General features: G+C 32.3%; 1 protein-coding gene across 1 annotated transcript in view; it reads left to right on the top strand.

The window, feature by feature from the left end:
• The window catches only part of LOC136834614 (sialin-like), a 114136-nt gene that overhangs the window by 83657 nt on the left and 14861 nt on the right, over nucleotides 1-15618 (top strand). Inside the window, 2 exon segments of the mRNA XM_067097193.1 lie at nucleotides 5554-5622; nucleotides 6081-6139. Of these exon segments, the coding sequence (XP_066953294.1) occupies nucleotides 5554-5622; nucleotides 6081-6139 (128 nt within the window).

Genomic DNA, 15618 nt, shown 5'->3' with positions numbered 1-15618 from the left:
GGAAAAAATATTAAAGAAAAGGAAAAAAAAAAAAAAACATTCAGGAAATGTGCTCTGCCAACAGCACCAGTTCTGGGGGAGAAGAGGAGACAATGAAATGGTTGAAAGAACATTTGAGAAGTTTCAGGAGGGGGAACGGCAGAGGCAGCGAAAATAGAACAAGGGAAAGATCCATTGAAAAGGCAGGGTTGAGAGAAAAAAAGGAAGGAATATTTGTTCTCCTTGTCTGAGAAATTTCAGTGTGGAGAAACAGAGCCAGAGATACGTATGGGTACAAATATATTTAAAGATAAATAAAAATATAGAATATTTGCTCTCTTTCCCGAGGAAATTTCAGTGTGGAGGAACATGTCCAGAGTTATGTATTGGTAAAAATAAATTTTTATATGAAAATGTGAAATATTTGCTCTCTTTGTCGAGGGAATTTCACTGGGGAGAAACAAGTCCAGAGTTATGTATGGGTAAAAATAAATTTTAAAATGAAAAATATGAAATATTTCATCTCTTTGTCGAGGGAATTTCAGTGGAGAAACAAATCCAGCGTTATGCATAGGTAAAAATAAATTTAATAAATAAAAATATTAAATATTTGCTCTCTTTGTCGAGCAAATTCCAGTGGGGAGAAACAAATCCAGAGTCATGTGTGGGTACAAATATATATAAAAATAAAAAATATATAAAATATCTCTTTGTTGACAAAATTTCATTGTGGAGAAACAAAACCAGAGTCATGTAATGGTAAAAAATAAATTTTAAAATAAAAAATATGAAATATTTGCTTTCTTCTCGAGCAAATTTCAGTGTGGAGAAAAAGATCCAGAGTTAAGTATGGGTAAAAATAAATTTAAAAATAAAAAATAAAATATGAAATATTTGCTCACTTCTTGAGCAAATTTCAGTGTGGAGAAACAAATCCAGAGTTATGTATGGGTAAAAATAATTTAAAAAATAAAAATATAAAATATTTGCTCTCTTTCTCGAGCAAATTTCAGTGTGGAGAACAAATCCAGGTTATGTATGGGTAAAAATAAATTTTAAAAAATAAAACATAAAATATTTGCTCTCTTTCTCGAGCAAATTTCAGTGTGGACAAACAAATACAGAGTTAAGTATGGGTAATAATAAACTTAAAAGTGGAAAATATGAAGTATTTCACCTCTTTGTCGAGCAAATTTCAGTGTGGATAAACAAATCCAGAGGTGTGTATGGGCACAAAATTATCTAAAGATAAAAAAATGAAGAAATACTGGCTCTCTTTGTGGAGGGAATTTCACTGTGGGGAAACAAATCCATAGTTATGTATGGGTAAAAAACATTTGCTCTCTTTGTCTATGACATTTCAGTGTGGAGAAACAAATCCAGAGTTATGTATGGGTAAAAATAAATTTAAAAATGAAAAAAAAAAATGAAATATTTGCTCTCTTTGTCTATGAAATTTCACTGTGGAGAAACAAATCCAGAGTTATGTATAGGTAAAAATAAATTTAAAAATAAAAAAAATATGAAATATTTGCTCTCTTTGTCTATGAAATTTCACTGTGGAGAAACAAATCAAGGGTTATGTATGGGTACAAATATATTTAAAGGTAAAAATTATTATATATTTCATCTCTTTGTTGATAAAATTTCAGTGTGGAGAAACAAATCCAGAGTTATGTATGAGTACAAATATATCCAAAAATAAATAAATTTTAGTGTGTTGGTGCTTGCAGAGCAGAGGCAAAATTAAAAAAAAAAAACAAGAGAAAATGTGGGATTAATTACTTTAGAAGAAAAAGAAATATGAAATATTTCATATCTTTGCTGATGAAATTTTAGTGTTCTGGATTTTGGGGAGAAGAGGCAAAAATGGATAAAGACAAGAAAAGATGAGATTAATTCTAATGACGAGGAAATTTCAGTTTGTTTTTGTTTCTGGAGCAGAGACAAAAATGAATAGAAATAAGAAATGAGGGAATTAACTTTTATGACAATACCAGCATGGAATGGACGTGTAAAAACATCATATGATATTGCGTTGTTATCACGTTTTCATTATAATATAAATGATTTATCTTAAATCAGATGAATGTTGAAAGCTTAGAAAATGTGAATTCAGTCAAAGGCCATCACCAAAAACGACGGAACGAATTGATTTGAACCGTAGTAACAATTAGAGCAGTGGTTCTCAATCATCATTACCGTGGTACCCTTTCTTCACAATCCCACCGTATCGCACGAATTAACTTCTTACTTAACGAATTAAATTATTATCCAGACTCCAGCCAAAATCAGCACACCGAACATGCAGTAATATATTGCACAACAGAAGAAATAGATAAACATAATTCGAGTAGACACACTGATAATAATTATATGAAGACTTCTGTAAACTTTTTTCTTTTACAAATGTTCATTGAGATGATGTAGCTTACCAGAGTGATTAAAAAGCTTGATTACTGTCACCGAAAATACTATTCGCATAGATTTTCATCTTAGTATTGTTTTAATAAGCTATTTAATTATACCATGAAATACATTTTCTAGTTTCATTTTTGTTTACGCTTCTTCACTGATATCATAAAATCGACGAAAGACAAATGATGTGATAAATAATGACACAATTCTCTAGGAGTATAATTCAATTTTAGAGCCACGTTCGTAAATATGAAAAATAATCCCCATAATTCTTTGGACTATTTCTGAGGGCATTCTGGCGTTATATCCTCAATGACGTCCTATAAAGCTGATAAGCTATAATCCGTCCAATCGGAGCTAATCAGGATACATTTAAAAGTTATTTACATCTACTAGCGTGTCGATAATCGCTTGTAATCGTCTTTGGGAGAAAATTGTGACGTGAATATTTTAGAATCGAGTGAAAGAATTCAAAATATGAGTGAATTTTTTATATTCAGAAATGAAAGGTTTTGGTAGACATATTACAATTCACGACTGAATGTTTGTTTATTTGACTCTTCCTTGTATTACGCCAGTTATTCTGTTATTAGGCAACATGTGTTTGTAAGACCAATAATTTAAATAATATGTAACTATTTTATTAGTTTTCTGCAAAAGAAAACTTTTGTGCAGGCTTTGTCTGTCCGTCCTCAGATCTTAAAAACTACTGTCGCTAGAGGGGTGCAAATTGGTATGTTGATCATCCAACCTCCAATCATTAAACATACCAAATTGCAGCCCTCTAGCCCCAGTAGGTTTTAATCTATTCAAGGTTAAAATTAGCCATAATCGTGCTTCTGGCAACGTTATAGGAAAGGCTACCACCGGGCAGTAGTTAAAATTTCATGGGCCGCGGCTCATACAACATTATACCGATACCACCGGAAGATAGATCTATTTTCGGTGGCCTTGATTATGCGCTGCAGCGGCTGTACAGAAAACTCGATTGCGCCGAAGAAACTTCGGCGCATTTTTTACTTGTTTTTGATTTGAAATAAAAAGAATGAACTTTACAAGGCAATATAATTTTTTTCACTTGAATTATCTTTGTTTTTAAGCACCATCTGTTTATAAAACCAATAATTTAAATAGTGAGGCTAACTATTTTTTATAGATAAAACAAATTAACTATACATGCTCATATAGTATTTTTACTGGGTTAGTTACAGTTCATCATTAAATGCTAATTATTCTACTTTTCCCTGCTTATTTATCATTTATTCAGTCATTAATCACCATGTTTATAAAAATAATAATTTGGATAATAGGTGACCATCTTATTTTTTATTTGAATAAAAATTCCTCCATTAAGCAACACCTGTTTTATAGAACCAGTAATTTGAATCAGTGGTTCTTAACCTGGTGGGGCTCGTCCTCCTAGGGGGCATCAGCAATTTCCAGGGGAGGCGCGAGCCCTAGAGAAATATAAAAAATTCTTTAATTATGTTCCGTTATTCTCTTAACAAGAGAGAGAAACTAATATTCAGAAGTTTATAAAAAAAAATGGAAAAGTATCACATTATGACATTAGTTTCCTATAGTCTACTACTCTGGTTAGACTCGTTGGGCTTACCATGTTTTGCAATTATTTACCTCCCTCCCAATCCATCGAAACCCTTCTCTTCCCTTTTTTTCATTTTCCTTTAAATCTGGGAGGGAATTTTACTCACGGATGTAAGAGGGGCGTGGTGATAAAAAAGATTAAGAACCACTGATTTAGATAGTGAGACCTAATCATTTTATTTTTGACAAGAAAATAAGAATAAATTTTATGTGTACATAAAGATTCTTTCCCTCACTCGAGTTTCTTCTTTTAGGAATTTCTTCTGCCCAGTTCTCGTGGGATTGGTTTCTTTCCTTTGCAAGGAGCGCTGATGGCTTAATACTATCTTCGTTCTAGAACTCATTAAACTCTGTGGATACTTCTGCCTTAATCTGCTGCAATTCTCTAGGAGAAAGTCCTGGTAGACCGAACTTTGAATTGCCAAAATACCCATTGTCATGTGTCTTTGTAGCCTCTAATAGAACAGGAGAGAGAGAGAGAGAGAGAGAGAGAGAGAGAGAGAGAGAGAGAGAGAGAGAGAGAGAGAGAGAGAGAGAGAGAGAGAGAGACTTGTCTAGTTCCTTCAATGGCTTTTAGATTAAAGTGCTTTAAATAAATGACATATAAAATGTGCATTATCCAATTTATATATTTAGATTATTTGATAGGGCTTTAAATAAATAAGCATATTAAAATGTATATATATTATATATATATATATATATATATATATATATATATATATATATATATATATATATATATATATATTAATATTTAATACAATTCATTTATTTACTTATTTATCTGTGAATCTCAAACAGCTCAAGAAACAACAATTTATCAGTTCAAACGAAACCTATCCTCAAACTCCTTCCCTGCTTTCCATTTTACCACTGAAATATCTACGTCTTCCTAATTCACACGAATTTCCGGCCGAATTTGCATAGCCAATATGCAGTTCATTGTGGGATTTTCCAAATTACCTCAGTGTTCAGTTACACCCGGATCTTGTTCCCTTACGGCCTAAAGAGATTCTTGAAACAACTCTAAAATAAATTTAGGTTCAAAATTGTCTTATATTTTAGTTTTCTGTAGAAGAAAACTTCGAATTTATTTTTGAAATAGTTTTATATTTTAGTTTTCTGTAAAACAAAACTATTGTGCCGGCTTTGTCTGTCCGTCCGCACTTTTTCTGTCTGCACCTTTTCTGTCCGCCCTCAGATCTTAAAAACTACTGAGGTTAGAGGGCTGCGATTTGGTATGTTTGATGACTGGAGGGTGGGTGATCAACATACCAACTTGCATCCCTCTAGCCTCAGTAATTTTTAAGATCTGAGGGCGGAGGGAAAAAGTGCGAACAGAATAAAGTGCGGACGGACAGACAAAGCCGGCACAATAGTTTTCCTTTACAGAAAACTAATAAAAATGAAAGTTTCAACCTTTCCACGATACGTTTCACGAACTTCAAAAATAAATATCGCTTACTCCACCTTCCAATTGTCCTGGTCATTTGTTTCAGGGTTGAAAATCCTTTAACAATGTAGCTCCTCCTTCTTTCTCGGACTCAGCCACCAATTTTGAAGATGAAGCTTCAAGAGAAATGCTAGGAAAAGTCTGGGTTCGTGGTATGAAGGAGAGTTGGTGTGAAAAATGGTTATAGTATGTTTTATCAGGAACGTCGACGATGAAGTAGTTCAGCTGTGTGCGCGTGTGTGTGTGTGTGTGTGTATTAAGTCAATATATTAAGTCATATATATATATATATATATATATATATATATATATATATATATATATATATATATATATATATATATATATATATATATATATATATATATATATATATATATATATATATTTATGAATATAGAGAGAGAGAGAGAGAGAGAGAGAGAGAGAGAGAGAGAGAGAGAGAGAGAGAGAGAGAGCAATTCCGTTGATTAATGACAGAACATTCTACTCAACAAACGATTATTTGATGCCATTCCGTTCCCGAGAGAAAGCGAGAACGAATTACCAGAGATTCGAGTCCTCTCATTAAAAACATCAGCTGAGCTCATATAATTAATCATCTCTATAATCCTCCTTTCAGTGATCTTTCTAGGGGATCCGAACACCCCTGCCTTTTCCCGGAACACTGGTCCTTTGCTGGTAACCAGAAATGCAACGCAAACATGTTTTCTCTGCGAGACCAAATTTTAACCAAACGTTCCTTTCTTCCTTTCTATGGAAACGCCTCTTGTCTTTGATGACGTCACGATCGCTACCTGCCTGAATACATATTGTCCACAGGAGTTGTTTGAAGAGAAATTTTCCTTTTGAATATCCATAACAGTTAAAACGTCGGTCAGTTTGTAAGCAAGTAAATATTGATCAACGATTTCGTCGAATTCTGTATGGGGTTTGTGAACTCGCTTGGAGTTATTGATAAAATTCTGCGTTCTGAAGTACATTGAGAATAATATTATGCAGTCATGGAGGTATACAGGTAAACAAATAGATATATAACAAACAAGGTGTAAGTACTGACCCATTTCTCCGTCAGCAATGAAAACAATCACAAGCTTATTCCTGTTTTGTAGATTTAGATAAAGCAACTCTTTGTTATCTTGTAAAATGATTATATGAAATTACTGAATATAGCTGCTAAATAAGAAAAGGAATGTTAGACGCCTAATTATTCTATTTTTATTGTTTAAATAAAGATTCCAGTCTTGATAAGACAAGATTTACGAGACGAACATATTAATGAAACGCCCAAGACAAGACGAGAGCTATTCTTTGAGAACGCTTATGAGTTATAGGTTCCGGGTAAAAAAAAAAATATATATATATATATTATATATATATATATATATATATATATATATATATATATATATATATATATATATATATATATATATATATATATATATCAACTGAAAACGATCTCGTTATTACAAGGAAATAATTCCTAATGAATCTCTATGAAGAACCTTTACTTTTTCAGTGATAAGGAGATAAATAAAAAATTATTTTAAAAGAACTAACTTAGCCTTACTTACAGCTGAAGACTACTCGTTTCTCGTTGTTGAATTAGATATACCTCGACCTTGAATGGAAAAAAATAATGGATGTTTATTTATCAGGAAACGATGTTAATTTAAAAATCATTATAGAAATTTGTTCAAAAGTAAGAAATAAAAGAAAAGCCTATATAACAAAAAGCGTATTTACACTAAATAAAACACAAAAACTCAATAGATATTATTAAAGCCCTGATAAAAACAGGTTAGCATTCTTGATGTACAACTACAGGGAAAAGATAAATATGAAAAAAAATATTCAAGCAAAGAAAAAAATAAATATAAAAAAATTATTCAAGCAAAGGGAAAAATAAAAAAAAAATATTCAAGCACAGCGAAAAATAAATATAGAACAAATTTATGCAAGCAAATGGAAATATAAATATAATAAAAATTTTCATGCAAAGGGAAAATTAAATTTAAAAATTATTCAAGCAAAGTGAAAAATAAATATGAAAAAAATTATTCAAGCAAACGGAAAAATGAAAATAAAAAATTATTCAAGCAAAGGGAAAAATGAATTTAAAAATTATTCAAGCAAAAGGAAAAATAAACATGAAAAACATTATTCAAACAAAGGGAAAAATAAATGAAAATTATTCAACCAAAAGGAAAAATAAATATTAAAAAAAATTATCCAAGCAAAGGGAAAAATAAATATGAAAAAATTTATTCAAGCAAAGGGAAACATAAATATGACAAAAATGATTCAAGCAAAAGGAAAAATAAATAAAAATGATTCAGGCAAATGGAAAAATAAATAAATAAGCAAAGTATATTCAAGCACCACAAAGACAATGTAAGAAACTTTAATGATTTTAATTACAGAAGCAAGTAAAAGTACCTCTCTAATTAAACAAAGTTTTCTCGGTAATGACACGTAATGAGCGGAGAGAATTCTGTGTACAAGTGAGAGTCAAAGAAAGACTTAAATGATTCTGGGTGACTGGAAGAGGGAGAGAGAACTTACCAGTAATTATTACGCGCTCGGGTAGCGGAGGAAAGGGAAGTGATAATTAGTGTTTAGATGATTTGATAATAGAAATGAAAACATGAATAAAAATTAAATTGTAATCATGCACAATAGAAAGGTAAACGAGTTGACAGGGGAAAACACAAAATAAAAATATCAAACCATAATATATAATCGAATGGAAACTGGAAATAAAAACATGAAAAAATGCCCAATCATCTACAGTAGAAAGATTAAATATTTTACAAGGAAAACAAGAAACATATTAAACCATAATATATAATTAAATGAAAACATATTTCTTTGATCTCTCTCTCTCTCTCTCTCTCTCTCTCTCTCTGTGTGTCTCTGTCTCTCTCAGAATATTCTAGAACTTATCGAAATATCTGTTCTATTTGTAATTTAGAAGCTCAAATATTAGCTTATTTGAAATTTGAAGCTCAAATGGATTTTTATCTTCTCTCTCTCTCTCTCTCTCTCTCTCTCTCTCTCTCTCTCTCTCTCTGTGTGTGTGTGTGTGCTCTACAGAATATTATGTGAACCGCAAGAAATATCTACCCATTTGTAATTTAGAAGCTCAAATGGATTTTTATTTCCGTGAACTCTCTCTCTCTCTCTCTCTCTCTCTCTCTCTCTCTCTCTCTCTCTCTCTCTCTGTTCCACCGAGTATTATGTGAACCGCAAGAAATATCTATCTACCCATTTGTAATTTAGAAGCCCAAGTGGATATTTTATTTCCGTGAACTCTCTCTCTCTCTCTCTCTCTCTCTCTCTCTCTCTCTCTCTCTCTCTCTCTCTCTCTCTGTACCTTAGGTTGGAGCTCTCATTAGCTTAACGTCAAGGGAGAAACGGACACTGAAATAAAATAATAAAATTGATACTTTTACGTGACAGAAAACTGAGCAAAATTCAGCTCATTTCCAGATTTTCTCTACGATTTTAATCATGATATATTTTATTAAATCGCTTTCATTCTCGTTCTTTCATTTATAACAAGCATTAAAGAATTCACAAGCAAGCTTTCTGAACGTTAAATGTAACGGCAGTAGTTCCTCGACTCTCTCATCAACCAGAACGTAATAAAAGCCTTTTCTGTCCCCGTAAAATGTGACTCTAATATTCTATGATGAAGAGGCAGGAGAAATGAGGTAGGTAGAGCATTAACTGAAATGGGGTTTCACGGTTACTCTTGGGTTATTTATAAGTCTCCTCCCCCTCCCCCTCCCCCCAATCAACAGCTAATCTTCATTAACTTTAGTAAAAGAAAAAAAGTAGTCATTATTCATTTTCTTTCTGAACGTAAGCCATACTAAAGAGATTTAGTGGGTTCTCTATGGATTGTCTCGGATTTCCTGCGCCATAAATATAAGGTTTAGTGTTGGATATGCGTGGAGTTCTCTTTGATAATCTGACATATATAATTATATAATTTCAAAAGCGTCATTTAAAAATGGTATTCTGTCATTAAGAGCCACAGTGATATGTGTGTGTATATGTGTGTGTGTATATGTATGTATGTATATATATATATATATATATATATATATATATATATATATATATATATATATATATATATATATATGTATATATATATATATATATATATATATATATATATATATATATATATATATATATATATATATATATATATATATATATAAATATATATATATATATATATATATATATATATATATATATATATATATATATATATATATATATATATATATATATATATATATATATATAGATATATATATATATATATATATATATATATATATATATATTTAGATATGAAAATATATATATATATATATATATATATATATATATATATATATATATATATGAAAAGTACCTCCATCCCTTCACTAACAAGTCTTATTTATCCAACCACACTGCTCTTCATCTATCAACCCTTCTATCATCTCTCGCACTCTGTCAGTCAAAATCTTACCGCTAACAGAGGTACACAAAGGGCGGTACCGCCCTTTAGGGGTGCGGTACCCTACGTATTTATCTCTGCAAATGTCATTTGAATACCTGGAAACCAAATGTCAAACGGATATGAACGTCAATAGTCCGCACAGGTGAATTGAATAAGTGATGCTTTTGAATTCAGATCCCAATTGGAAAAGTAATCATTTCAGAGAGAGAGAGAGAGAGAGAGAGAGAGAGAGAGAGAGAGAGAGAGAGACTATTTCATCATTTCAAAATTTTAAGCTAAAACTTTCATTTTAGTAGAGAGAGAGAGAGAGAGAGAGAGAGAGAGAGAGAGAGAGAGAGAGAGAGAGAGAGAGAATTATCTTATCATTTTCTAATTTCAAGCTAAAACGTTCATTTGAGATAGAGAGAGAGAGAGAGAGAGAGAGAGAGAGAGAGAGAGAGAGAGAGAGAGAGAGAGAATTATCTTATCATTTTCTAATTTCAAGCTAAAACGTTCATTTGGAAAGACAGAGAGAGAGAGAGAGAGAGAGAGAGAGAGAGAGAGAGAGAGAGAGAGAGAGAGAGAGAGAGAGAACGAATTCGCCATTCATGGGCAAAATAACGGTTGTCAAAGGGATTATTTACCAAGGTACCCCATAGGTTCGACGTCCTGTTTTCATAGCCTTTGTGAAAGCAATTGTGCCAATGCCATTTCCCAACGTCCTTTCAAAACACGAAAAGATCAGTTCGTGATGAAAGCGAATCATTTCGGTAGGAAAATATTGGGAGGCTGCATTGTGTCTTCCTTTGTGTTGTTCTATGTATAACACGGACGCCGTGTTCTTTGCAAGCTTGAATTTCAGGTCAGTGGCCCCTGAGGTGGGCTTGTGCCATATGAATAGGGTTCATCTTCTGAATAATAATAATAATAATAATAATAATATAATAATAATAATAATAATAATAATAATAATAATAATAATAATAATAATAATAATAATAATAATAATAATAATAATAATAATTAATAATATATTCTTAGGAAGTTTGAATTTCAGGTCAGTGGCCCCTGTGGTGGGCTTGTTCCAAATGAATAGGGTTCATCTTCTGAAAAATAAAACGAATTCGTATGCATGTTCTGAATAATAATAATAATAATAATAATAATAATAATAATAATAATAATAATAATAATAATAATAATAATAATAACACAATGAAAAATTAACTTAATTCTTACTCATGCAAATAATAATAATAATAATAATAATAATAATAATAATAATAATAATAATATTAATAATAATAATAACACCACAAATGCCATATAAGTAAAAATTCAACTAAGCTTTCACAAATGAAGAAACATTCCACGCCATTTCCCGAAAAAAACAAACAAAATAATTCAGCTCCCCTTTCTCTCTTCTCTCTCTCTCTCTCTCTCTCTCTCTCTCTCTCTGGGAGAAATAAACACGATTTCAGCCGTATTGTTCAACGGGCGCCAGAACAAACAATTACTAAACCCATTATCATTTCATTCCCCTGAAATTCAATGCCCCGAAAATGGAGTTGTCACAGATAATTTACATAAGTAAACAACATCAACAAATTCCTCCTATTGAAGTTGACACCAGGGGACATAGAGAGAGAGAGAGAGAGAGAGAGAGAGAGAGAGAGAGAGAGAGAGAGAGAGAGAGAGAGAGAGAGAGAGAGAGAGAGGGGAAAAATTTTATCAGTTGAAGGTATGTTTTTATATATGTTTTATATATATATATATATATATATATATATATATATATATATATATATATATATATATATATATATATATATATATATATATATATATATATATATATATATATATATATATATATATATTGAAGACAAATATATTTTCGTATATTTCATATTTTCATTAAAAAAATTATGTTTTCAAGTCTTTTAGAATACTAGTTCTTAATAATAATAATAATAATAATAATAATAATAATAATAATAATAATAATAATAATAATAATCTTATTCTGTACAAGGGGAAGACCCTTCATGACTGATTATTATTATTATTATTATTATTATTATTATTATTATTATTATTATTATTTCGGTAGAGACGAAGACTCATCCCTCTCTCTCTATCTCTCTATCTTCAGAGCTATTCGGAAAGCAATTACCAGGTGGAATATCTCCATAAAAATCACTTTATGGCAAAACTCCCGATATGATGAGACGTCCACCCGTCGTAAATCCATCTCTCTCTCTCTCTCTCTCTCTCTCTCTCTCTCTCTCTCTCTCTCTCTCTCTCTCTCTCTCTTCGGAAATGAACGTTCTAGCTTAAATAAGGAAGTAATAAAACATTCTTTTCTCTCTCTCTCTCTCTCTCTCTCTCTCTCTCTCTCTCTCTCTCTCTCTCTCTCTCTCTCGTCTAAATTGAGCGTTTTGGCTTGAATAAGGACGTAATAAAACATTCTTCTCTCTCTCTCCCTCTCTCCTAAACTGAACGTTTTGGCTTGTAATAAGGAAATAATTAATGAATTTCTCTCTCTCTCTCTCTCTCTCTCTCTCTCTCTCTCTCTCTCTCTCTCTCTCTCTCGTCTGAAATTAACATTTTAGCTTGTAATAAAGAAATAATGAAGAATTCTCTTCTCTCTCTCTCTCTCTCTCTTCTTCTTCTTCTTCTTCTTCTTCTTCTTCTTCTTCTTCTTCTTCTTCTTCTGAAAAAGAACACTTTAGTTTGTAATTAGGAAATAATGAATTAATTTCTTCTCTCTCCCTCTCTCTCACTCTGTCTCTCTGTCTCACCCCAATTTGCGGTTGTTTTGAAGTCGAACCTTAACGTTATAGAAAAGAGGTTTCCTGGAAAGCGTCGAGAAAATTACTCATTATCTTCATTCCTCAAGAAGGCGAAATTAAACCGTATATGAGATTGAGGTTTTTGGATTAAAATTTTAGTTTTTCGACTTATCATATGTTTTTGTTTGAGGATTTATTTATTTCATTTTTGCTTATCACATTTTTTATTAGTTTTTTTGTGAAAGAAAACTATTGTGCCGGCTTTTTCTGTCCGTCCGCATTTTTTTCTGACCGCACTTTTCTCTGTCCGCACTTTTTTCTGACCGCTTTTTTTTTTGTCCGTACTTTTTCTGTCAGGATTTTTTCAGTCTGTCCACACTTTTTTCACTTTTGTCCACACTTTTTGCCCACACTTTTTCCTGTCAGCACTTTTTTCTGTCCACACTTTTTTCTGTCAGCACTTTTTCTGTCCGCAGTTTATTTCTGTCTGCAATTTTTTCTGTCCGCACTTTTTCTGTCCGCACTTTTTATATCCGCACTTTTTTCTGTCCACTCTTTTTCTGTCCGCCCTCAGATCTTAAAAACCACTGAGGCTAGAGATCTGCAAATTGGTATGTTGATCATCCACCCTCCAATCATCAAACATACCAAATTGCAGCCCTCTAGCCTCAGTGATTTTATTTTATTTAAGGTTAAAGTTAACCATAATCTTGCTTCTGGCAGTTATACAAACAGGCCACCACCGGGCCTTGGTTAAAGTTTCATAGTCCGCGGCTCATACAGCATTACACCGAGACCACCGAATGATGAATCTATTTTCGGTGGCCTTGATTATGCGCTGTACAGAAAACTCGATCGCGCCGACGAAACTTCGGCTCAATTTTTACTTGTTTTATTTTTGTATTTACAATATTATGCACATCGTTCTTATTTTTAAAACCATCTAAATATTTACACAGTATTACTTATATATAAAACATCATAAACATCAAAACAGTTACAGGAAATGAACGGGAATGTAATATAACGCATATTCAAAGGAACGACAAAAGAGACATGTCTTCGTGCATATTACAAGGAAGTTCTTTGAAAGTAATGGAAATGTTTACGGAAATTAAAGCCTGACGTCAGAAGTTCATAGGCTTTGTAATATCATCGCATTTCCGACAAAAATTCCCACCCTCAGACGGAGATTGTGATTTTTAAGTCACTAAATATCAGCAGGAAACGTGAAATATGAGAAACTTGACACTCATTCTTTTAACCAAGTTGGAGGCCTCTCTCTCTCTCTCTCTCTCTCTCTCTCTCTCTCTCTCTCTCTCTTTTTAGCCTCAGAAGGAGATTTTGAAAACAGATTTTCTTTTTAGTACTTTTTTATATCAGTAGACATAACTAAATATTTTCAGTCATCTGACAAACGTTAAGTGACTTGTTTTCTGATAGTCAGAAACGTTCATTAATGACACTCATTCTTTTAAGAGAGAGTTGGAGAGTTTGTCTCATAATAATGCTCTGTATTAGGCTCTGTTTCTCTCTCTCTCTCTCTCTGTTTCTCTCTTTCCATCACCCAAGATGGATGGAAAATAATTTTTTTTGAAAGAAAACAGAAAACAAAACATAACCAAACAATAACAATAAACAAGTAAAAAATGCGCCGACGTTTCTTCGGCGCAATCGAGCTTTCTGTACAGCCGCTACATTGTATAATCAAGGCCACCGAAAATAGCTCTATCTTTCGGCGGTCTCGGTATAATGTTGTATGAGCCGCAGCCCATGAAACTTTAACCATGGCCCGATGGTGGCCTATCCTATATCGTTGCCAGAAGTACGATTATGGCTAACTTTGACCTTAAATAAAATCAAAATTACTGAGGCTAGAGGGCTGCAATTTGGTATGTTTGATGATTGGAGGGTGGGTGATCAACATACCAATTTGCAGCCCTATAGCCTTAGCAGTTTCTGAGATCTGAGGGTGGCAGAAAAAAGTGTGGTCGACAGACAAAACGTGTACAATAGTTTTCTTTTACGGAAAACTAATAAAACTGGAGTATAAATCACGCAGCTGAACCCAGAAAACAGTAAAACTTCATCAAAAAGAAATAAAGAAACAAAAAAATGCTAAAATCCATCTCGCAATGCTTTTGAAACCCAGAACAGGCAACGAGTCCCAGGGACAAGAATGAATAGGAGGGAAGGCTGCCTTAATCGAGTTGCCAGGCAGTGATATACATCGAGCTTTTGAGTGACTGGACGGAGGAACTGAATTAGTTCAGCAAATTGGTAATTGGGGAGATTCATATTAAGATGGACGTCAGGTAGGAAGGTGGGTATTATTATTCACGAAGTTTGTCTGTCTGTTTTCTTGTATATTGTCTCGGGATTTTTTGGATTGCAAATGGGGATTATTTTGGACTGAGTGTCGTCGAGGGAAATATGATGATGGTGGGTTTTGATTGTGTTGGAGAAAATGAAACGCAGATCTTTTATGTGCTTGTGTGTGTGTGTGTGTGTGTGTGTGTGTATATATTATGTGTGTGTGTGTGTGTATATTATATATATATACATACATAATTACATATATAAATATATATATATATATATATATATATATATATATATATATATATATATATATATATATATATATATATGTGTGTATACAGTGGATTGGTGAGAATGACTGGAGGAAGAATGTCTGCAGCTCAGCTGCTGCAGAGAGCCGGAAATAGAGAGGAGTGGCGAGCCATGATTGCCGACATCCTTGGGGATATGGCACCTAGGTGATGATAATGATATATACAGTGTATGTATGTATATATATATATATATATATATATATATATATATATATATAT

Source organism: Macrobrachium rosenbergii, chromosome 54 (assembly GCF_040412425.1).
Source record: "Macrobrachium rosenbergii isolate ZJJX-2024 chromosome 54, ASM4041242v1, whole genome shotgun sequence".
NCBI classification, from domain to species: domain Eukaryota; kingdom Metazoa; phylum Arthropoda; class Malacostraca; order Decapoda; family Palaemonidae; genus Macrobrachium; species Macrobrachium rosenbergii.
Note: the sequence above shows the minus strand (reverse complement) of the source record. Positions and strands in the feature narration are given on the sequence as shown.